This window comes from Falco naumanni, chromosome 5 (assembly GCF_017639655.2).
Source record: "Falco naumanni isolate bFalNau1 chromosome 5, bFalNau1.pat, whole genome shotgun sequence".
Classification (NCBI taxonomy): domain Eukaryota; kingdom Metazoa; phylum Chordata; class Aves; order Falconiformes; family Falconidae; genus Falco; species Falco naumanni.
In genome coordinates, this window is record NC_054058.1 from 16,029,601 (window position 1) to 16,054,794 (window position 25,194).

At 39.0% G+C, this 25,194-nt stretch overlaps 1 protein-coding gene across 1 annotated transcript in view; it reads left to right on the forward strand.

Annotated features, from left to right (window-relative positions):
- The window catches only part of SCUBE1 (signal peptide, CUB domain and EGF like domain containing 1), a 209,818-nt gene that overhangs the window by 97,085 nt on the left and 87,539 nt on the right, over positions 1-25,194 (forward strand). Inside the window, exons 5-7 of the mRNA XM_040596675.1 lie at positions 3,697-3,822; positions 12,542-12,658; positions 15,506-15,595. Of these exons, the coding sequence (XP_040452609.1) occupies positions 3,697-3,822; positions 12,542-12,658; positions 15,506-15,595 (333 nt within the window). The remainder of the gene's footprint in view (positions 1-3,696; positions 3,823-12,541; positions 12,659-15,505; positions 15,596-25,194) is intronic.

A 25,194-nucleotide genomic window follows, 5' to 3' on the forward strand; every position in this document is an offset into this window, starting at 1 on the left:
CACGTGAAGCACAGGGCACCCCTCTTGGTGCTGGGACCCCTCTGCTGAGCTGGGACTTATGGTGATTAAGAGAAAAACTTCAAACACATTTAAATGAACAGGAGAATCCCACCCAATTTTTCCATTATTGTGGTTTTTTACTTGAATGACTTAACTTTCCACCCATTTGTACAAATCAGGCTGTTTGGCCTCGATCGTGCCAGTTACCCGCAGAGGGAACCCCGTTTTTGCTGGAGCTGCCCATCGCTGGGGAGAGGAGCATGCTGGCTGCCCGTGCCTGGCAGTGCCAGCAGCTCCGGCAGGACGCCACTCGCCTCCCCTGTGGTTCACCCTTCGTCCGGGGGGCAAGGCAGGCTGAACACCAAGGCAGGCACTAAGATGCGTGAGAAACATCCCCCTGTGACATCAGGGGAATTTTTCCTATGTTGTTATTCACACTTCGGGCTCTTTATGTAAAAAGCACGTGCACATGAGGTGGCTGCTAAACATCAACTAAAATGAGGCAAAACTTTGCTTCTCGGGAGGTGATAGTGAGGGGAGATGGTAACTCAGATGAGGGGAGATGGTAACTCAGACAACTTACTACTTCTATGATAGCAGGATGGTTATGGTCTACAATAGCAGACCAGCTATTTTACTACCAGAAGTTCACTCCATCCAGTTCCAGTATAGGAAATGTGCGTGAGGTGTGTATTTCTAGTTTGTTTCAGAGTCTGTACCACATCCTCCTAAAGACAATACTGGACAAAGTCATTTTAGGAGTATTTTTCTCTCCCATGTATATGCATTTTTATAGCAACTAAACTAATTAGGAAGGAATTTAGCATGGTTTTGTATTTTTTAGTGTGATTTATATGTTCTGTCTTAAAAGGTTCAGTATTGTCTGAAGAATCAGCTTGCAAAAAAAATAAATCTCATGTATCAACAATGATTCATAAATCATTTGTGTATGTAGATTGATACAGAAGACACCCACCTAAATACTGCGCTTTCTGAAAAATAAAAATAAACACAGGCAAATAAACACGGATTTGTTTTAGATTACATTCTTAAACAAGCCAAACTATTTATTTGCTGCATTTTTATTTGAATATTTTTTTCAGGTCTAAACAAAATATTTTTTAGAAATTTTTTTGTAATTTAATTCTTAGGAATTTTGAAAAATACTAAAATGTAAATGAAAAGTTTTGTTGTGGCTGAGTTACTGCTCTTGACTGAAAAATAATAGTCTTTCATTTCACCAGAAAAAATCTACATTTTCTGAAATAATGGTTTTCAGGCTTAGGAGATTTCTATGGTGTTCTTCTCCAGCTAAACGTGGAACTGAAATAATTTTTCTACAGCTCCAACTACTTGATGAATACAGTAACTGAAATATTGTGGTCTTACACACAGATACCAGAATAAAATTCTACTTTGTCTTTCACTTTTGTTTCAAAAAGTAGTAATTTTGATCTTTGATTTCTCCCGATATTTTTAGCAGTGCACAACTTCTGTCTTCCCAAGTGATTATAACAATGGCAGATATTCAGTGCCTGTAAGTAAACACTGAAAATCACTGGCTTCATTACACTTCTGGGCCGTTAAATATCTTCTTTCATCTGTCTAATTCCTCTCTTCTCATTGCTTCAGCAATGTGACTCAATCAGCCATGTGTTATCTTTCCCAGATCCTTTTCTGAACATAGTGTAGTGTGCAGGAATGCGGTTTGTCAAACGCATTGTGTCTGAAATCCTTTGTTGGGAGAAATGGAGAGAAAGAGATTATAAAATGCCGCAAAACCTTCAATAAAGCTGTTCCCAGGTTTCTTGTGTCTGTTCAGCCAAACAGAACATTCATACCTCACTTCGATGTATAGGATGGTATAGAGTAGTATACAGTATGTATTGTATCTTCGAACAGCATCTGTTGTCCAGGCTGCAGTTTACAGAGTATAACTTGTGCTTTGGCAAGTTTTTAGACTCATCAAAGCCAACACAGAGGGGAATTTAGAAGAAAGAAATGTATCTGTTGTCTATAATGTTGGGGTTCATATTTGGTGAGATTTAAGACCCTGCTATTTTTTGTAGGAGGTGAGCAAAAATACCCACTCAGACTGGTGCTGTGTGTTTCTCATTGCTCTGCTATTATAAACCTTTCTGAGGTAAAGTCGAGCAGTGCAAATAACTTTTGAAGCTGTTAGCTTCTGTCAACCGAGGGAATCTCTGGCTGACTTTCTATAGCATTTCCTCCTCAGAATTTCGTACACAAAGTTTCTTAGTAGCTGTCTTTTATGCTATTTTGTGTTCAGTTAAGAGAAACATCTGCTAAATTCATCATAAAGCCTTGGCACTTGGTTTCGAGGCTTTGATAGTGCAAGACCAGGCTCACCTTGAAGGCACTGTGTGTAGATGCCACGGGTGGCAGGTACATTCATGTAGTTTCTGGAAGAATGAAAAGGGAGGGCAGCGATCGTTTTCACCTATGGAAGCAAAAACTTTGCAACAGCCCTGAAAAAAACATCTATTTATAGTACGTTATCACTGTAAGTTTAAGTTGAACGTTTTACACTGGAGTTGTTTTGAGAAATTAGTGTAGAGTAGGTAGGAGTAGCCATGTTACGAAGTGACAAATGAGCTGCCCAGTCCACACTGATGTGTGCACCAGTGTTTTGGGGTATAGATGCTGTTTTCATGGTAGTGAGCTGAGTTACACTGTGAATTCTCTGTCAGTGTACCCTGAGATAATTTGTCTCTCCTTTCCAGGTCAGATATCCAAGGGGAAGTCTTGGAAGTCTTTGTAATGCAAATCTAGCTAGCCTTCGTTCACATAAGGAATGCTAGATGCTGACCCATAAGGACTGAGTTCAGGATTTCTGTGAATATGTGGGATTTGAATTAACTCACTAATGAAAGCCTCCAAGAGCATCAGGCGCATTCAATATCTAAATTGCTTACATGGTTTAGAAAGATAAAATTGGCTCTGGGATGATTAAGAGAAAGCTGGTTGATACTGCTCGTTGGCAAAAACATTAACAGGAATCCACCATGGCACTTGGATGTTTGTTGAACAGCTGGTATGTTTTGTTTAATATATTCAAAGGGAAAAGTGTCAGTAGGTTTGTTGGAGATGGGCTGTGCTTATGGTGGATGACATGTAATTGAGATGTGTATTAGTGAAGAAGTGAAATAGCGAAGAAGCAGATCCAAGCAAAAAAGCTTGGATATAATCTTTGGTAGATTTTGTGTGTTAGAAAATACACAGCACATTAAAGGCAAATAAAAATGTGCCAGACAGTAACAACCATTAAATTTATACAAGGAAAAAATAACAGTGAGTTCAGTTATTCAAGTCTGATAATCACCTGTGGGACAGACAACTTCCTGGAGTGTCCTTTAAATCCATGATATTTTCACAAAAGATTAGAATGTGGGTATGGAATAGGGAAATCACTAGTCCTGGGTTTCTACATGCAGCAGAGACACCCTATATTCCACAGTAGTACTTGTTGTGTTTGCCCCAGAGGAGATTTGTCCTTTATTACACTGTTTTGTTGATTGTATACCTCTTTTCAGCTGCATTCTTCTGCCTTACGGAACACAGTCCTGATGCAAATAAAAATTGCAATTAAAGTTACTGGCAGACCGGATGTGTATCATTAGTTTGAAATTTTATTTCAGTACTAATGTTTTCCATTTTTCTTTCTTGTTTTTACAGAGGGTATGAACTGTATGAACAAAGATCATGGGTGTGCACACATCTGCCGGGAGACGCCCAAAGGTGGGGTAGCCTGTGAATGTAGGCCTGGCTTTGAACTTGCCAAAAACCAGAAGGACTGCAAATGTAGGTAGATGAAGATTAAATTTCAAATGCCACAAAATGTCTTATTTTCATCATTGTTATTATTTTCCAGAAGCCAAGAAATCAACTTTGTTTGGCCAAAGGTGATTTGTAATTTTAGCAATGTATTTTTTGCGGTAGAAGGTGTATTTGGGAATGGATAAGAGGGATTGAATAGCAGAATGTTGGCAGCGACTCTGTTAGCAAAATGGTAACAACTTTTCTACCTTTCTATGAACGCAGAAATGTGAGGGATCAGTTTAATCCAGGCTTACCTTGTAAAGCAAAACAAATAAAGCATAGAGGATTCTGGCTTGGAATATTTTGCAAGGTCCACAATGATAGATGCATTGATAATTCTACTAATAGATTTAATGATAAGCCTACCAGAGCTATCAATTTAAGAGGGTGAATTCCTCTTTTCTAAAGGCTAGATATAAATGTCTGCTCTAGTCCTGATTCCACTGCATGCAGTCTACTTCTCTTGTTATTACCTGGAAAACATGCAGTTGTGTCATGTATACAGTTCAGACAAAACCCCTGACTGATGTGTTCTTGAAGCTAGGATGCTGAAGATACAGATACTCATTAGCCCACAAATCTGTACGGGTTAAAATAATTGACCCTCTGTAACTGAGCACTGTCATCTGAAAGCTTCCGAATTGCATGGGCATCTTTCTGATGGCTTCAGTGAGTGTAAGGTGTGATTCCAATAGCTTGCTTTCCTACTCGGTAGCTTTGTGAGAGACAAACAAAAAGGAAATGCAATAAAATTACATTAAACATGTTATGTGCTTTGCATAGGGCCAGTATTTTTATGATAGTCTTTCTTCCACTTCACCTTTTTTCTTCCTGCAATCTCCACTGCGTAAATATGCTTAGATTGTATTAGTTTGCAAGTACAAAGTCAAAGAATCACCTTTTAGTATCATAAAGAAATGCCACAGGATACTGTACAGCCTGACTGCTCCTCAGTGTTAGAGGGTGCCCAGGGACAAAGGCAAAAAGCACAGAGAAAATTTGCCTTTATGGTAATTTTCATTCTCAATGTTTATTAGAAGTGAACATTGCATGTTGTTAATTGCAGTGCAACATAGCTACATTGGTAAAGTGGGAGAGGATGTTTATTTATGTTGTTTAGTATTTGTTTCCACAAATGTGTACATTCCTTAAGAGTTCTGTTACTCTTTTTCTTAGTGAGATGGTGACAGGAGGATTACAGCCTTTTCTGGAGCAATATTTCTAAATGCCTCAGGGTTTAATAGAGTGAAAAACTTTGATTTATTCTGTGCCCTGTGGTTGTCAAATTGTAGTTGGAAGTATAATGAACTTCTGCTGACAGACCTCTAAGTAGAGACGCTGAGTTTTCCAAGGTTGCAGTTTGCTGCGGAGTGCACCGGCCCCTAAACCCACAGTACATCCCGCAAATATGTTCCATAGTCTTACTTAAAATAACTCTATTTCTAGCCTTTGCAAACACAAAGAAGTATAATGCTGTAGCCAGATAGCCTGGCTATAAAATACAATAATTGTGAGATTACAGCAGGCTATTTATAAAGGCCTGGTTCTGAAACCAAATCTTGACTCTTAAAAAAACTTTTTAACAGCTAGCCATTTCAGTGGAATTGGCTTAAATCTTGAGCTGCAACTTTGCAAGTACTGAATACAGCTGGGTTGAAGAGCTGGAAAAAAGATGCTCGTCAGCCTGGACTAGGTCTGTAGCCTTGTATACCAGGGACTGGTAGGATCAGATATACCCCTAGTATATCCCTCTCAATTATTCTGATTTATCATAGTCCCTCCAGGAGACTGTGCCTTTCAGAGTTTTTCAGAGCTTGCTTCACTGGTTTTTTATGTGAACAAGTGACAGAGAACCAGTACTTTGTGAGGCGAATTTTTTATCTTCCAGCTTGCAAATGCAGGGGGTTGGACTTGATGATCCTTAGGGATCTCTTCCAGCTCAAGATCTCCTATGATTCTATGAATCAGAATACTGTGAGAGGTTTTCGGATGTATTGGCCCAAGCCCACTAGTAAAGAGACAAGTGTTCCTCAAAGGAAAAAAAGATGTTAAAATAAGTTAGCATAAAAAATTGGAGAGAGGCTCCCTGCTTTTCATGTATGCATTATGAGGTTGTCATTACATCCTAATTACATGATTATGTATCACCTGATCATACTATCACTGCTAATAAGGCAGTCACACTTTTTTCATTCAGCATACATGATGGTCAGTGCTCGTTAAACAGGCTTTTGGTCAATAGCTTCCTTTCCATAATTCAGTGTCATGCCTTTCCTGCTGCACGGTATTTAAACCCTATTGTGAACATAAAATTTTTAATTTCCTCATGGGTTTTCCCATGGTAGTCGTTACTATAATATGGAAGTGCTTTGTAGGCATTGTTAATGTATTTTCAGAATATTCTTGTCAAGTTTAAAAGTACTGGTTTGCCTATCTTACAGATGAGGAATGAATATAAAGATGTTAATGTCAAAGACATTTAGTAGCGATAGGTGATTAACAGGAAACACCCAGAACCCAGCTCAGCATTTACAGCATTTTAGTATGATCAAAGCCAGGCTCCCAGTAGTTCCAGCTGTAGTTGCAAATGCCACGGAGAAAGGTGTATATCAGTAACCTGTAATAGATACGATTCAGGTGGCTTGCCAAGCCCTAAGTAGGAATTCCACGACAGAGGCAGAAATAGATTAGAGATTTTAAGGCTCTATTCGCTGTCTGAACAAGACCGTCTTTTCTTGACAGTCTCTTTCTGATTTACTACTCACTCTGCATCAAGTGAAACAAGATTCTCCAGCTGTTTCCAGGAGCCTGACTTTACCCAGCTCCCCTGTGCACTGGATAAGACAGGAGTGTTTTCTGCATTTGTCATTAGAGATGGTTATCATGATACAATAAGTCTATGTATCAGAAGTCTGGTATTTGGTGGCCTTTGAGTGCTTAATATTGCAGCCTTAATGGTTTCTTATTGTAAATTTTAAACATGCAAGTTCTCAGTTACCAAAAATAAATATAAAAATCTTTCCCACCATGCTAGGAAAACACAGAAGCATTGAGGCTGGATGGGATCTCAAGAGGTCATCTAGAAATACAACAAGCAGAATCATAGAGATCCATGCATAATTCCTCAGAAGAACTGCATCCTTTAGATCCAAAGCAGCAGTAAACAACCATCTTCTGTTTACACAAACCATTAGAAGAAGATTATGTTTTGTCAGTGATTTTCATAGATACTTGCTGGAGAAGCAGAAAAAAGAGACATAGGAATAGTGAATTCAGTTCTAGATTATAGTGGGGAAACATGGGATATGACCTCCTGTTTCTGTATCTGTATCCATGATAGATTTTAAGTTCCTGCCTCTGAGCATGACTGCATTAGAAATTTTTGATAAACTGAAGATTTTTCCCCAAATATAAGCAAACCAAGGCATTTTTTTTAATCTCATTTTTAGTTGGATCAGTTCAGCTGGAACTTGAAAAAGTAAGAGGAAACCGAAAGCAGATGCCCATACCTGCAGGTTGCAACCTAGAAGAGTTATAAACAAGTAAAAGATGAACCTTTTAATGAAAAATGCTGGGTAACCTTAACTACAGCTATTTCTGTCTGCCCCCTCTGATAATGATTTAAGTGAGCAGGAGGGCTAGTGCTAAGTAATTCTAAAAATCATGTCTAGTATGTTTACAGTAAAATGCTGTTGTAACTATGCCAAGTGGCAGCTTTTCAGCTCCCGCTGATAATGTTCTCATGCAACTATTTGCTAGCAATACAAAGATCTCCAGAATGTTAAAAATGTAAGGCTATACTAAAATAAATAATGCAAGCAATGTTGCATGCACAGCTTCATCACATAGAGATGCCCATATATTTATATAAATTATATATTTAATGGCCAATTTAGTTAAAAAACAGTGCAATTTTTAATTTATCTAGAATTACAGTGTGCTGGTTTGAACTGTTGCAGAAAGCCATGCTACAAAACCAAAAGATCTGTCTTGTTGCAAATTCTGTGGCATCTGAGCCATAGTATATATACTTCAATCCACATGCAGACAACATCAGGACATAGTTGTTTAGGAGATTTTTTGAGTTAGTGGGTACTAAATGTTAGATTTAATAATTGGCCATATGTTTTCAAAGACTCCTTGTCATGGGCATGTCAGATGGAATAAACCAGAAAAAGGATTATGTGAAATTTCAGAGAAGCTCTAAAAACAGGATTTAGGCTTTGTTCTGGTATTGTCAATCTGCTGGGCATTTTAGCAAGGAACATTAGTATCATTCCTTAGTGGAACATGTACATTACAATCCCTTTTGTTCTTTAAGATGTCATTCCTATTCCAGACAGTTGTTTCTTGTCTTTCATCATAAAAATGCCATTTCAAGACTAGTACATATATTTCTATGGATGTAAGCACGGGCTTACCTGCAAAGCTGTGTCTCAGGAATGTTTAGCTCAGCCCAGCCAAACTGAATAGATGATGCTCCTTGCAGCATAGGCAGGTGGCCAGTTTGGAAGATTACGCCACGCTGCCAGGCTGCAGGCCCTGAAAGGTGGCTGGCCAGTTCAAGAGCATGAGCATTATAGTCAGCAGAAAGAATTAATCTTGTTTGAAGACACTTTGAAGCACCAGTGTCAGGGCTTTGGCTCAGGATGCCCCATAGCCCTTTGCTCATAATAGAAACAGGGTTGGGAGAGCAGTCTGGTAACTTGGCCACCAGCATTTAGACACCTCACATAGATGATTAGCATCTTTGTAAGGCTTGTGTGCTGTTTCTTCACATGTTTGTAGCCGACGTGAGCAAAGCCTTCTTTATGAGATGCTGGGTTTAGCCAGTTGTACAGGGTATTTCTCCCACTATCGGAAAGGGCCCAGCGTTTTGGTTACTCTTGAGATACACACAAATGCTGAAGCAGTGTCAGAAGCAATGGTGTTACTATGGTTTTAAATCTGCTATGTGTGGATAAGTATATCTGAGCTCCTACAGATATGTGTATATTCTCCTGTGGTAAAAACAAAAAAATATTTACTTTTTTCCATCTCTTTTATTGTAACATGATGTATAGCATTTGAAGGTGATCTGTGTCTGTCATAATTTACCATTTGGCATCTTTTTGTTTGCCTCTTCAATGTCACAGACTCTGAATGTGCACAGTCTTTTGCATAGCTGTATAGTCCAAAATTTATCAGAAATAATTTTTTGAGATTTCTCATTAATTTTGTTTTAATGCTTTCTGACAAAAATGGAGTAGATCTGGATGTCCCTTTGCTTTTAAGTAATTTCGCTTTTCTTCCTCTAAACAAGAGAAACTTCTCAGTGTCACTGATACAGAATTAAGGCCAGAAGAAAATTGATATGACATATTTTACAACTGGATTTTTGTACCAATTTCACCTGCAGAGCTGTCAAGCTCCAGATTTTTTTCCCCAAGTTGCTTAAAATAAATAAATAAATAAATTGTAGTCTAGACAGGAATTCAAATCCTTCAAAAACATGATTTACTAATATTTATAAGAGACAGGAAGAGGAAATTACCTACATCTGTGTTCATTGACTGGGCAGAACAGGAACAGTGACTTTAGTACATAGGGAAACTATGAAAGAAGTGTGTGATTCTGCAGGATTCACTATAAGCCCCATCAGTCTAGTGCGATTTTTCATAGACAAATAAGAGTAAGGAAAAGTCCCTTATATTACATGAATCAGAGCAACTGTGTTACAATATTTTCATCTCTGCCAGCAAAGGCTTTCAGCAAGGAATGCCAAAAATAACCACTGTAGTCAAGTTGTTTAAAATGCATACTTTTTTGCTGCTTGCACTTCAAAATCCCCAATAAAAATACTGTTGGATAGAAATGTATTTAAACATCTGGCATAAACAACACCTTTAAGTTAACTTGTGATGGCACTGCAGTCCAACAAGAATAGAAACATCGAATGAACCTCCACGTAGTCCAGGAGGCATATGGGGTCAAGAAGGAGGTGAGGATAGGTAGATGGAAATTACTTTATCCTGGATTAGCTCTGCCAGCATGCACCCGATAGGGTGGATATTGCAAGCAGCTGCCTTCTATACCACTTATTATCCTTGCTTGATCACATCCCAGACACAGCTGGCCAGAAGAGAGGTCATGTTTACAGTCAGGCTGCAACCAGCTGATTCAGACAACCTCTGTCTGTTCCTCTAGCTCTCAGCTAAGATGCAAAACAGTATTGAATCTACCTCCAGATTAACCAAGGAGTTACTGTTGCACACATAATGCGGCAGAGAGAGAGAGAGAAGAGAAAGATTAATCCCCAAAAATTGCAAATTAAAGCATGGGCAAAAAGAAGAGACATGAGGAAGGACAGGCGTAGTGTTGAGCAAGGAAATTATTTTTTCGGCATGACTGCATTGAAAAGGTGGGAGGTTTAAGAATGGAGAATTGACATAAAATCTTAATTTGTTTGTTTTGCATCAAAAATAAAGCTAAAATGTTAATGTGTATTGAAGGAAAGGAAATGTTCCTTCCATTTGATGCAAAGCAGAAAGATTTGCTTCATCTATTTTCTCACAAAAAAGTTAAGTCATAGAACTGGAGAAGCAGAAAAAACACCTGAGGGTACGTGTTGCTTAGGGGGCTTTTTAAATGTAATTCCTTGGAAGCTTAGGATTCTTATGACTTGGGGTATGTGAGTTCAACTCCTTCCTCTGTCTGGTGGGACTGAACCCACAATTCCCATTGTCCAGCCTAGTGTCCAGACTGTCAAACTGCAATAAAGGAACGTGGATCAGGCTGCTGTCCATCTTTCTCATTGACACTCTTTTCAATTGAATGGAGCAGCAATATTCCTGGGAGGAGAGGTGGGAATCCAAGCAGGTCGCCTTCTCAGAGGCTGTTCTTAGCACTAAGCCACAAGACTATTCCTTCTCTATCTCTGGACAACACAAGATTTTATTCAAAGTGTACGATGTGAAGGACCAAGGATGCTTGCACATGTAGTGGCCTCTGGTCTGTGCTCACTTGGGAGATGGACAATTCCTGTTGTGATCTTTGCCAGACTTCAGGGACTGTGTCTGTAAACTTGTGGATCCCACACTGGCAGGATTTTTTAATGGGAATTCTGTTGGTTATGCTGTGGTGGGTCTCCCCCAGATGATTTTCTTAGAACTGTTCCATTTCAGGCTAAATACTTGAGTAATTACTGAGAGTGGCATGATTGTTCAGCACTGGGACACTCACACCAGAGGTAGGATATTGCAGTTCTAGTTGCTGTGACTGAAAATTCCAGTCTACTCCCTTTTAAGAAGCTGCATTAAAGCAGAGTCACTGAGGTCAGTGGGAAATTATGAGTTTAGCACTACTGGATTAGATAGAACCTCAGTTTAGATTTAGATACATAATTTTAAAATCCTGTTAACCAGTATCTTATGTTTACTGTATATTGCAGTTTGCTACCCTGGGTCTTTTATAAACTTATCTAGGAAAATTCTGCTAAGAACAATGTGAGGAAGTTCTTTCTGATTAGTCAGAGTCAGTATTTAAATTAGTTTAGTCAGTATTTAAATTACTGTAACATTTCAAAACATTGAAGTCCTCTGAAACAATGAATATAATGTATATAACTGAACAGTGATGGTATATTGGATTTCCCCTGTACCTGCCAGTATGTATATACCAATAATAATAATAGTCCAAATTACCTATATATAAAGACAGAAAATTGAATTCAGAATTCAGTCAGATCAAAATTGTGTTATTCAGCATCAAGCTGTGTGACTGCAAAGGATTAAATGGAACAGGGATGTAGGAGAGGCATTGTTAATGGTGCTAGCCAGCTTAATATTTAAAAACTGGTGTGTCTTAATAGTCAGAAATTAAATCCATCATGTGACAAAGGAAAGTGAATCTGATCTATTAATTCATGTAAAATTCAAACCTCTACCTGTCATGAAAATGTTTGTTTTAATATATGTTTAGTATTTTTTTCACTGGAGGACATTTTAATTGCTAAAAACCATTTTGCACTGTATGCTTGGAAGTGAAAGCTAACATCTCCAGTGTTTCCTTCCCAGTTGAGGCCAGCACACTACAGGGCCGTAACAGCCATGTATTTTTTGTTTCATAGAAGAAAAGAAAAAAAAAAGTGGTTCCTGTTTTATTTTTAAACATTCTTCTATTCTAGGAGGACCAGTACTTGAAATACTAGATTTCAAGACTTATATGGTTCTATTCTTGCTGTGTGGTCTCTGCTTCCTCCATTTAGAAAATAAAGGGGAAGGAAAAGAGCAATGCTGTCTATAGACTTGAAAATATATGTCTGTATTAGTAGACTGATCATTTCTTCATGCCATATATATCACGGACATGAAGCATGTAACTTTTAGAAAGAGGTGGAATTGGCTAGCTACTCATACTAAAATTATGAATACAAATAGACTGGGGAAAGAGTAGCACATGCTTCTTTGCTTCTTTCTCTTTTTTTCTTCACTGCATGGATTGACAGTAGGGCATGAGACAGTAGCGTGGCTAAGATAAGGGGGGGGGGGGGGCGCAGAAAGAACAAGAAATGCCAATAACTGCGAATACAAATATTGCATTGCCTTATGTACTGCTGTACTGTACTGCTCTTCTGTATTCTGAAAGGCCCTCAAGACTAATTGGTTTCATTGTCATTTTATTTATATATATATATATACACATTCATTTGGGGCTTAACTAGTAACCTGTAACTATGGGAATGGAGGCTGCCAACACACCTGTGATGACACAGATACTGGTCCTGTGTGTGGTTGTCATCAGAAGTATGCCCTACATTCAGATGGCCGAACCTGCATTGGTAAGTACTTCTCTGCAGTGCATTTTATTTTGTACTCTTCATAGAATATATATGTGCACATATGTACGTGTGTATGTGTGTGTGTGTGTGTGTTTGTATCTCACAGGCATTTAGCACCATTGCTGAGAGAATTGTGTAACAGCAGTTCCTGGCCATACTAGCTAAGGTCACACTATACAGAGAGAAGCATTTGTGCATGTTTTGTCAAAACATTTGTTAATGAAGTATCCCTTTGTTACTCCTTTGTAACTTTTATTTCTTTTCATAACTCTAATGATTGTCAAAGTTAAAAGGTGTAGAACATTCATAATCACGAATGAAAGTTCAGCTCTTCCGTTCACTTTGTATGAGTCAAGACTTCCTTGCGTAAGCAAGGTGAGGAAAATGATCCTCTTTTCTAAGCTGTTATCAGGGAAAATTAATCATCATGATGTGCTTTCTTCCCTGTTGTATGTTTTATGATTCTAAAAGTTACAGCGGTTGTAGTAAATAAGCTTTTACTCAGAATATCAGTGGGCTAAAGCTGTTCAAGAGATGGAGCATCTTGGGAGATGCTATGCAAACATTTATGATTATAAAATATATTGTTTGCTTAACGCCATTTCTTTCAACTCTGCTTTTAAAAAAAATAAGTATATTTTTGCATATTGCAAGTTAAAATTTGGAAATTCTAACTCACAGACCAGAACCTAAAATCCATAAGTATTGTGGTCAAGTTGACTCCTTTTGTTTGTTTAATTTCAAATTCTTACAAATTCCTAGTAATTTCCTGAGGTTAAAAAAGAATGGACACATATTTATCATCTTTTCTTTCCTTTATCAATACTGCAAGACAGAGCACTTGAAATCCATGGAAATCGATCAGATATCTTTAGTGATCCCTTGGTCAGATCCATGGCATAAATCTCCGTGGCTGCCCAGAGCCTCACTCACCTCTGATGGGTTTCATTGCACAGATTGTGGTAGGGTGAGGGTTACGCTGGCAGGGGCGGAGCTGAACAAGGTTCAGCACTGGACTCTGCCTCACTCTGTACGTGAGCTGTGTCTCAGCTTCCAGGATCTCTCAGCAAGTACTTTTGATTAACACAGAGGGCTCCGTCGTATAGTCGTCCCTCTGTTTAAATAACCCTCCCTGAAGCCTGTGGCAGTTCCAGATGCAAAGAATTTGCAAGAGCAAGGACCCTGAGGTTTTATTGAATGGATAACTGATTTTCTGTTTATTAGTGTTCACTAATATCCTTGGATTGATGTTTTATTTTGTCCAGCATGTAAAAATATTTTGAAAAGTTGTGTACACTGCACCTGTTTTTTACTTTTTTTTCCCCATTTTTGTAATATAATACATACAACTCCATGTTAAATTCCTTGGTCTTGTGATATAAGTCACATATTACTGCCTGTGCTGATTTTCTTCCCTCTAAGTAGTTCTTTCTCTTAGAATACTTTTAAATATATTTTTTTTCACATTTTTATTCCTGCTTTCTGGTGATGGTTCCTGATTGCCTGTCTTGTCTGATAACTGACGTTCATTAATTATTTACAGAGCAAAATAAAAAAAAAAAAAAAAACCTCAAAAAAAAGCCTCTATTGCAGCCTGATCCCATCTAGAACTTGTTAAAAACAAAACAAAACAACTTCTTCTTACTACTCAACCATATAGTGTTGCCACAAACAAAACCTGCCAGCCTCCTCCTCCTCCTCACTTCAGTGATTTCAGTGTTTGCTGTCTTCAGTGGTGTATATCTTGCATCACTGCAAGAATGCAAACTTCTGCAATGCCAGATAAATACTTGTTGACCCTTTGTCTAACATATTTTGTCTTTGTTTGCTTGACTTATCCTTTTATTTTTTTATGTTTGCTGCATGTGAAAATCCCCATTTGCATTTTGGTTTTGTTTTCCTAATAAGCATTTCCTTCTCTGTATAAATCATTTTATTTACCCAGCTGCTGCTTCTCCATTGCTCTACTGTATCAGAAATCTTTATTTTTATTTCAGTTACTGATCATCTCTTCCCATACTTGTGACTGTTTCTGTGTATTTCTAATGAAGCATAAACAAACTAAAGTCCTTATTATGCTGTATGAAACTTTTACATGTAGGATATCAGAGACTACCTTGTAAAATGACCTTTGCTGACATCATCTTGCTTACTGCATGCTTTTAAAATTACTAAACCCTGTTCTTGCAACATCTTTCCTAGCATTGAATGTTTAGCTAGTAGTGTTTCATAGACAAGCAGGCAACCAGCACTGCCCAAATTGATCTTTTTTGTGTTTGTTTGATTTGTTGTTTGTTTATTTATGTTGTTGTTTTTGTTTAATTTGCATGCTGTTGTTTGGTTTCTCCTCACGATGTGTCAATGTGTACAAGACTATGGTGCATCCGTGCCCATCCATCACCGGACTCTTCTAGCTTGCTCTGTCTCAGTCCTCTGCCTGCCACCTTCAGATCCTGGTGCCACCATTAGCCTGAATCACTTTACAGTTTGTCCTTGGTAGTTTGTTTCACTAGCATCCCTGGATTTTAATTTTTATCATTAACACTTCTCTGCGGCACTCATGTTAGCTGTCTCGTTCTCCAGTAGGAATCTAGCTTCCTCTGTGTGGTTAGTTACTTCATAGTTGACCAGTCTTCCTCCTCCCCCTCTTTCTTCCTCCTTTCCCTAAATACCCTTTAATTTTTTCCTGGGGTCTCAAAGGGAATTAACTCTCTAACGGGGATTTAGTGCTTTCATGCCTTGCTTCTTGGCTTTGGCTGTGCCATGCCAAGAAACTGTCTTAGGCAGTGGAAAATTGGGCTTGTGATTAACCAGCTGCTCCATGTTTGTCCCTTACTTGTGTTTTAGAGAAGGATGAGGCTGCAATTGAGAGTTCTGAGTACAATGCCACGTCAGTAGCTGATGTGGACAAGCGGGTGAAACGGCGGCTACTTATGGGTAACACTTTTCTTCCACTTCCTTTGTTGTGCTCTCACTTTTGTCTGTATGTGTGTGGGGGGGAGGTTCTCTTTTGGCCTCATGTGGTCCCTTTGGTTTTGGTTTGGCTTGTTTTTTTTTAACCTGACTTCATCTGTGTGGAAAGTTCACCAATTTTGTTAAGTTCTCATCTGTTGTACAACTTCATTTCTTGTTTTAAAACTTTTTTTTTCCTAATGCTGCAGCTTTAATATTAAATTTCTTCTGCATAGAAAGAAGCTTTTGCTATTAACCTTACTTACCTTATGCAAGCTACTTCTTCCATGTGATTTGTGTGTGTTTGTGTGTATGTTTTGCTGTAGGATTCCTGAAAAATCTCATGTTGCAGACTTGCCTACTGACTTGAGTGGATGATGATATGAAACAACGTTCTATTACATATGTGGTGTAAAATGAACAACTGTATTTGCCTACTGAAAATTGCCTGTGCTTTTGATTGAAATGAAAATATTATGACTGGAAATTCATCCATTTCCTTTGTGCAGCTATGTTAGTAACCACTGAAAGATCTTTCCCTAGTGACTAGTGAGCTTCTGTGTGGTGTTCTTCCAAAACTGAAGCACGGCTTGTTTCTCCCTGCTGTTGGAGCCTGAGAGTGGAAGGGATGAGGAAGTGCACTGAACAATAAAGATAATTCTTTAGCTTCTGCTCTCAGTTAACCCATTGCACACCCTTGTGTTTGTCTTATTCATGTTACATTTATGGCCGTTAGTGAGAATGACCTTTTGGGAATAGAAAGGGTAGAGTGGCTGGACTTCTGCCAGACTCTTTTCATGTGACGAAGAGCACAGAGCAGCACAGACTGCTGAAGGATGCCAGTGGTTTGGAGGTTTTCAGGTGGTTTATTACTCTCCATTTTCCATTCTGGTGCCCTACTGACTAATACAATTATGTCCACAATGTTTTAAACATAGTGAGCATAGGTGAGATGTACTCAATGAACTGTTTACAAGACAGGGATTCTTCAGCCGCAGAAGAGATTCTGGCAGGACAGGATTCTGCTCTCTTACCTCCTGGTCAGTATTTCATTTCTTGAAACCATTAAGTCCATTGCAGACTCTGTCCTGCTAGCCCTTGGCAAGCTCAGCTCTGGCTGCAGGCTGGCTGTATGCATCCACAGCTATCTGGAAGGACCACCTCTAGGAGACCAGAAGCCTCACTTCGAGTATTTAGTTGATTGTTGAGCTAATAGGTTGCAGTAGGTGGCAACATTTTAAAAGTTTCCATATGACTTGTATCTTGTCAGTCATGACAAACCATCCACTTAAATGCATATGACCACTTACAGGAAATGGCATGGTGTTACAACTCTAAAGTGGTGTTAGATGGTAATATTGAGGTAAAATATTTTCCCTGGTATGAAAACCTGGGCATAGATTATCTATGATTGTTAATTTGCAGTTAGTTTGCAGAGCTAGCAAGTGACCCATATCAATTTATTGTTTAATGATGCACTGTTCAAATTAATTTAAGCTAACAGAAGCTATGAGGCAGCTCATCTTGCTTTATAAGGTGTTGTTAACATTTTTGAGCTGTAATTTCAGTAACACACATAATTTCACAGGAAGTCAGGGAAAAAAACATGCAAAGGGCCTCTAGACCACTGGAAAATCCAATTCTCTAGGTCTAAATAGTGAGTTTGCCCAGCCACTAGCAGTATGTATAACATGGTTTAGAGGGACTGAGCATTGCTTTGCTGCCTCACCCTCCGATAAAAGTAATTATCCAACCTAAAATAAGCTCTCACTGCTTACAAGAGTCCAGGCAAATAGAACATAAATGTTATGATTAGCAAGAAGTTTCTTAGTTACACCAGGTCTGCAAGTTCCAAGGTGAACATAGACTGTGGAAATAGGTTTAGGTAGACAGTTAAAAATCCAGTTTGCAAAATACATTGTTTAAATCTTCAGTACCTCCTGTATTAGCAGGTACAAGCCAAAAGCTGAGAGTTTATGGACATGCTGTGTTTGAACAACTGATCGCTTAGAAAAACATCAACTAGAGCTGAAAAGATATTTAGTTGACAAGTGAGATCTGAGTAGGTGGCTTATTTCTTAGGGACTTTTCTACTTGTTTATTTCTAGTGATTTCTGATGCTCATAAATCCCACAATTTATTTTTCTAATGGAGTCTTAGTACATTTCAAAAGTGTAGTGGCATTTCCATGAAATTCCATGTGTCTTCAGATGCTTTCTAACCAGCTCTTTTAGAAAGTACTGGAAGGCTCCTTGGGAAACTTTGTTACCAGCTTTTGTAAATGGACTGTGATTTTTGACCTTCCTGCAGACAGTCTTGGGAGTCTAGGAAAAGTAGATGACTTTATGTAATTTCAGTAGTTCGATGAAAGATGCTTTCAGTTGCAAGCCCTGAGACAATAATTTCTAGTCCCCTGTCATTTGCTGCATGCTACTAAAATGACTATGATCTGTATAACCCTTAGTATCAGCCAAGGCTATGAGTAAGCTCGGATGAGATAACTTTACAAGAACAGGACTGCCTCTGCCACTCATTTTGCTACAGCAAGACTTGCCACCTCTGTAGCTCAGACTGACTCTTTACAGGGCCCTGTGTCCTAGTCATCGTGTGGTCCTGTGACTTGTGGCTGAATCTTAAATACAGAAAAGTAGATAAATATGCTTCCTTCCTTCTTGTTAGATGCATTTTTATATGGGTCTTGTGCAGCAGACAAGAAGCATCTTCTCTGATGAGCTACAAGAAACATCCCTTTAGAACCATCAAAAGGTTCCTAGAAATTTTCATCCAACTTTTTTCATAATGTTTGGAAAGACCGTGAGGGTTTCCAGCTGTCTCCCCTGTTCAGAGAAAAACACTTGCATTCAGAGTAAAGAGCACTCTTGTTAAAGAGATGGCACTGAATGACTTTTCTCTGATCAGTGAATGTTGCACCATATTGTTGTTGATACAGCTCCTTTACATTTTCTTCCCAGCCCCCTGGGCCACTGCCATTGCAGAGTGGAAAGGAGTGCAGCATTAATTATATTCCAGGTGGGCTTCTGGTGAGGTTCTGCCATCTGCCAGAGTTCTGTGGTGGGCGCTATTAACTGCATGTTGAGGCATGTACATTCTGTAGATTAAGAAGGAAAGTTCACATTCATCCTGCAGAAGGGCACACATACAAGCATTTAAATCCAGTGCCTTACCATTATCTGTAAGGTACATTTACATCTACCTTGTTGCAGAACACCCTGCACTTAATATAAATCAGCAGGGCACAACCAGCGTCCAGGTCTTCTTAAACACCTGGTATAGTTTATCTCACTGTGTTGAATGCTGCCTTCACCTCTTAAAAATATGTTCAAATCTCTGTTTTGGATGGTACAACACAATTTTTTCTATGTATTTCCTAGGAGCAGTCACAGAGACCCCTCTACTTTCCCTTACCTTCTTTCCTCAAGACCCTATTTTCCAGGACTGTTTTTCCTGTCATAGATTCATAGCATGAGACTGCCCTACCTGATTAGAGGAGTATGCTAATGCATTTCACATATTATTCGGTCTAAATCCAGCATCAGTTTGAAACACAGTATATCATGCCCTGCCTACCTGGATGAAAGCCATTCTAGTGTGGGCACACAACTTTAGAAGTTCCAGATTTCCACTCAATCCTATTAATACACATATCCTCCAGATGTTTTGTCCAGAGTCACATCTTCAGCAATGGAAGTTACTTTTATTCATGGATCCGGTTTCCAAATCTCTTTTTGCTATTGCAGCTCTAGATAGAATTCCTAAGTCCAGCAGTCCCTCGGTGTACAACTGTTAAGATGAGTCATCCAGTAGTCTAGTGCTTTATCATTATATACATTGTACATTATCAAGTCTCACTGGCTTAGTATTACTCTCTTCTTGGGTATTGTCTTTTGCTTGAAAAGGCTACAGGGTTTTTACAGAACAATTGTCTGTTGATATCCTGAAGCTTTCTTTTGCAGAGAACTTAATACTTTTGACACAAAAACAGATTTTATAGCATCAGTTGTGCCATTGGGCTGCCTCATTACAAATAAGTCAACTGCTTACAAAGATGTGACAGGCAGCTGAAAACTTCCTCTTTGAAGAACCAGAACTACAGAACTGTCTGGTCTTGACTCAAGAAGTTCTCGTCTCCAGTCAAAGGTAATGCTTTACTCTTTGGCTACACTTTATGTCAACTCTTAGAACCAAAATATGTTATGATACACTTTTAATACTGTTTTTAAAAATGCAGTGACTTGCTATGTTATCATCACAGGCCTTACTAAACTGCATGAGTCCTTAAGGTGCTTTAGCAATACAACCATGATGTTCTATCCAGCGCATTTCTTAGAACTTATCCTTTTATCAGCACTTTTTGAAGAGGTAGGCCTGATCCATTTCTCACCATGTTTCATTTTCCTCCCTGTTCTCCTTAGTCATCAAGTGGATCAGGTTCATTTGGGCTTGAACCCAAGTGACTTCAGAGCAACTGTGAAGGCTACGTTTCTCGCCCCCACCTTCAGTCCACCTTTTCCATTCTTTCCAGAGGTCACTGTTGTAAGAATTCATTTTGGCAATAAAATGTTCTTCCTCTGGCCCTAGAAGATACAAGGCTGGTCCCTTCTTGTCTGAAGATGAGAGTTTTACGAAGTTCTTTTCAGTATAGCAAAGAGCAACAGGACATTGGGCCTATCTTGAAGTTAAGGAAGCGCAGTAATTTTCCTTGCATGTTTAAGGCCAGGATAATGGTGCAAATGGCAGTAATACCATCACTACAATTGTCTTCAGAAACCCAAACTCTACACTGAAACTCACTCCTTCACAAGATGTGTTCGACACATTGTGTGTCAGAACAGATTAATGTTTTGCCATTGAACACTGACTTCTTGGGTCATCATTAAGGCTATTTGCAGCCCACCTCAGATACAGGAATGTACTTCCCTTCCTTTGAAGCTGGCTGCCAAGATCCCTACAAACTATTTTGCTGTCAATGGAAGTGCTTTTACAAACTGTGAAGTGCATTGGAACTGTTCTGGATTTTGTTACTGCTAAAGTTGACTTCTGCCTAGACTGTTTCTGGAGTGTAGGAAGCGCTTCAAGTCATTTGGAAAATCACACCAACAAGGACCAGCTTTGCCCGGCTGGGATATGTTGTGTGGGGGCCTATATTGCATTCTAGCCCTGCTTTCTTAAGAGTGGCTAACAGGCAGGGCTTTGGTCTGTCTGTATTCATGGCACATCACCAGCAGTTAAGGTAGTATTTTCACTAATTCTGTGTTTTCCCTTGTTGTGGCAAGAATTATGTCTCCTCTTCCATTTTTAGTAGCCATCCAGCCACTTATAACGAGCACCCAGCTACCTGCCTGGAGAGCCCAGTGTGCAGTCCACTAAAACTTCCCTCTGCAGCAATCACTAGAGATGTGATCTGTGGACATGGCAATTTGGGCATTTCTGCCATGGATTAGCTTATGGCAGAGAACATGTTATGTGGGACAGAATCATCTCTGGTTTTTTGCCTTAACATAGGCTCACTTTGGAAAGTGTACTTCCACTAGCAGTTCAACTGCAAGGATCTCAAACATTGCAGCAGATGGCCAGAGCCAGTTCAGACTAGTAGGTCACAAGTACAGGTCCTGCTTTGGCTGCTTCCATGACATGCCAAGTACTCCTTTCCTCTGTGGGCTGGTCAGCTTTCGTCCAGTCTTGCGCCTCCTGAAGGAACATCAGCCGAGGTAACTGTGTATCCTGTTCTGACCGAAGCTGTTTTCATTTCGGGTGATTTTTAGCACAGTACCTACAATGGATTTTAATGAGCTGCTCACATCATATTAAAAAAAAAGAAAAACCAACAACAAAAAAACAAACCAATTTGAGCTTATGGTCATCACTTACTGCATTTGTGGCAAAAGGCAAACATTTTAGCATCTGTTACATCAAAAAGAGAAATTTACAGCTTTAGTGCTGATCCTTCTTAGATTAGGTTTACCCTTTTGAACCTAAAGCGGTACCCAACTTTATACATCTTGACTCGTCTGAGCTTAGTAATCAGCCAGGTGGTATTTTTCCTAAACCACAATTATCTAATAGACCACACTATTCACCTTGGACATCAAGCATGCTTTGACTTTTATTTGTCTGGGAGCAGATCCTTTAGGATCACCCCTCACCTGATTGCCTCAGTGGCAGGAAGGTACATAGTTATGGCCATTTCCACCCCAGATTATCACTGCAGGTAACAGATTATGTCAGACCTGATTGTTCATGAGCAGAGGTAGAACCAGCAGATGTGAGCTGAACATCCTCCCCAGGAGTTCAAGGTAAAAAGGCCGTCTGAGGCACCATCCTTACTTCTGTGGTTGCACCTCACAGGCTTCCAGGCATTAGCGGAGCAGTCCGGTCCATTCCGTTTCTGATGAATCAAGATCCTCCTTCAGGTAGTTGGCATGAAATAGAGACCACAGAGGAACTCATACCCGGGGTGTGAACTTCATATTGATAATCATGCGAGGAGAAAGCAAGGTCACTTCCTTGAGATGTGTTGTCCATATGCACACTCATGTGGTCAGCCACCCTTCTCCCCTTCTTTCTCTTAGTCCACCTGGAAATTCTTGGGATTCCAGAGCCGAGAAGAACTGATGGTATGGGACTGTGTGGTCTTATAGGTTAAAATATCTCAGGTCTTAACTTGCAGTGGTCTATGCCCAGTATGAACACGCCTGTCAATAACAGATAAAGACCTAGTTTCTCTAGTATGCACTCATCTTTTTACTTCTGCTTCTTCCTATGGCACATTGGAATTTTGAGGGTTATAGTCTTTTCTACTGAAGATCATAATCTTGGTAGCACAGCAAGGGGGTGTTATGGCTTGTGTTTTTTAGGAATCATAAAGTAACTGTTCTTGTGGACTTTCTAGTCTATTGTGCCTACCTGACTCAGGCTGTTGCCTCCAGTCTGGTGTTTTGTTTGTTAGGAATTTCAGGACTTAATCTTTTTGAATCACTATTTTCTTCTAAACAGAGACATATAACTCTTTCATGATTACAGGAAAATAGACTCTGTAAGGTAACTAGAATTACTAGAGTCTCATAATTAAAGTGATTTTCTCCTGCCATGTGTAAAATAACATCATATCAATATGGAAACCTTGCTTGTTCATTCTTTCAGTTATCCAAAGTTCTCTCCTCTGGTGGTTCACTGTGAACAACTTCTCCAAAGTCAAACCTCTGTCTTGAATTACTGTATAAAACAAAAAATGATTGTGTAGTTCATATGGAGTTCTATTATTTTCTGGATTTCTGGACTCTGTGGTGGACCCATATTTACCTCCTTTGCAGCTCAGGAAGGAGCTGTAGAACTGTAGAACTTACTGAAGCCATGCATTCTTTACCTAAAAAGTCCTTTAATCTGATGAGAGTTTTCTGGCAAAAACCTTTCTTTTTTCTTGAAAGTAAGTTTTGTGGGAAGACTCTGGTTTTCACAATGCTTTTGCCTGGAATGGTCTTCAGAAATAGGGAGGCAGAATGTACCAAGTAGTCTGGTTAGATCGTTCATTTGAAAAGTGAGGAAATTATGCTGAAGACCTTTCCATGGTGATTTGCCACCTACTTGCAAGGGAAATGCTGGGCTGTAAAGTCAGACTAACTCATCATTGCCTCATGAAGGTGCTTTGCCCCTGGGGCCAGTGTTAATAACTGATAGCCTGATAAGGACTTGAGATTTCTTAGTTTCAATAAATACAAAAAAATAAGAAATGGGACCTAGGTTTCTAACATGGCATGTAATGCTCTTAACTACCAAGCCACTGGAATAAAGAGTGTTACGAACTTTGGTCTTCCATTAAAAAATTCCCCAAAGCCTTTGAAAAAAAATACAGTTTTTATTCCATTGTGAATTAGAAGTGGATTCTGCAGACTTTAATTCTGGTTCTCTTTCGAAATGAAATGAGAGTTTCCAGGTGATCCTACTCCTGGTTTTCTGCTCAAACAGCAGGAAGATGGACAAGCTAATGTTTGTTTTCAAGTGTTCTTCCAAAGCAATTAACTTCTGTCATAGTTACAGCCTACCAAGGGTCACTTCAAGCCAAGAGCACCTTTTCAGTATGTACTTCAGTTCCTAGCTTTGTTGTACTGCCTCCTAGGACTCTTTCAGATTACTTAAAATATGCCCTTATTTCTCTGAATGGCTTTTATATGACTTAGAAACGCTCACTGTCAGAAAGCCAAGTGTGCTGCTCTGTATGCATCGCAATCTTTTTGTGCTTTAATCAATAAAGCATTTCAAACATATTATTAACAGGCGTATTGCCAGGAGGATCCCTAACTCAATTACTAACTGTGAAACCAAGACCTCACTTTAACTCTGTCAGTTCTACTTTGCTATATGAAATCATAAAAAACAGTGGGAGGGAATCCCTGAGGTCATTCACGCATTCTCTCTCTCCCAAGGACAGATCTTTTCATCTTGTGTTATCATCACTTGTATTCATTGAGTTTGTGAATGGTGTGCTATTTCCTGTAAAAATCCCTTTTCTTCATTTTTTTGCTGATGATAAAGACTCTGACCTTATCCTGAATTCCTACCAATACCTTCCATTGTTTTGCTTTTCCATTTTAAATGAAAGGATTTGTCCAAGGTCAGGAGATAATGCTCCTTAGCAATGTTCAGAGTATTTCAGTTTTTCTTAAATGCAGCTTCTCTGTTTAGAAGAAGCACCACAATCACAACTAATAGTGCTTTTTTTAAGGAACCGGACTTTACTCATCCAGTGCTTACACAACACCTGATCCAATCTACCAAGTGACATTCCCTAAATATGTAGTGTTCCTTGAAGAGGAATCAAACTGTGGGATTCATGATTCAGTGCAAGATTCACCTAGTCATTTCTTCACACATTCCGTATGTGGCAGCCCAGAATTCTCATCCTATTTTTATGCAAAATAAAATTCTACCAATCATGAAATTGCAAGAAATGAGGAGACAAGCATAACGAAGTGAAGAATTCCACATCCTGGAAGTCACCCTTTCTGTCTCACCTTTTTCATTCCCTGAATATGAAGCTCTTTCAGCTTCCCCTTCATCTGTTCACAGCCATTTGTTTCTTTCATTATACTCTTCTGAATGCTCTTTCTTTATCCTTTCAGCATCACAGAGCATAATTTGCATGAGAATAACATAGTTCTCACTTAACTGAAAATTCAAATATTTCAGTTGTGTGCTTAGTTTCTCCTTGTGCTTGTTGTCCCTCCTTTGAGTCCCTCCTTGTAGTCTGATCTCACACCATATACTGCATGTACTGCCACTTGCAGTAAAATTTTTTTATGGATGCAGCAGCAGTCTTATCATGTGTTCTCTGTCTTGCTGCTTTCTTACCTATACTGCATATTCCCTCTTACTTAAAGGAAAGTTCATCTGTTTAAACAGATTATTTTTTTAAAAATTGCCTTTCCTGAGTTAAGTTTTAATCTCTTCCAAGTTTCAGGCTTTAAGAATCTGTGTATTTTTGGTCAGAATTTGAGTGGGATTTAAAGTGGTTTTTATCCAGTTAATTAGTCTTTTTTGTTAGGCATAGTCATGCAGTTCACCTGCAT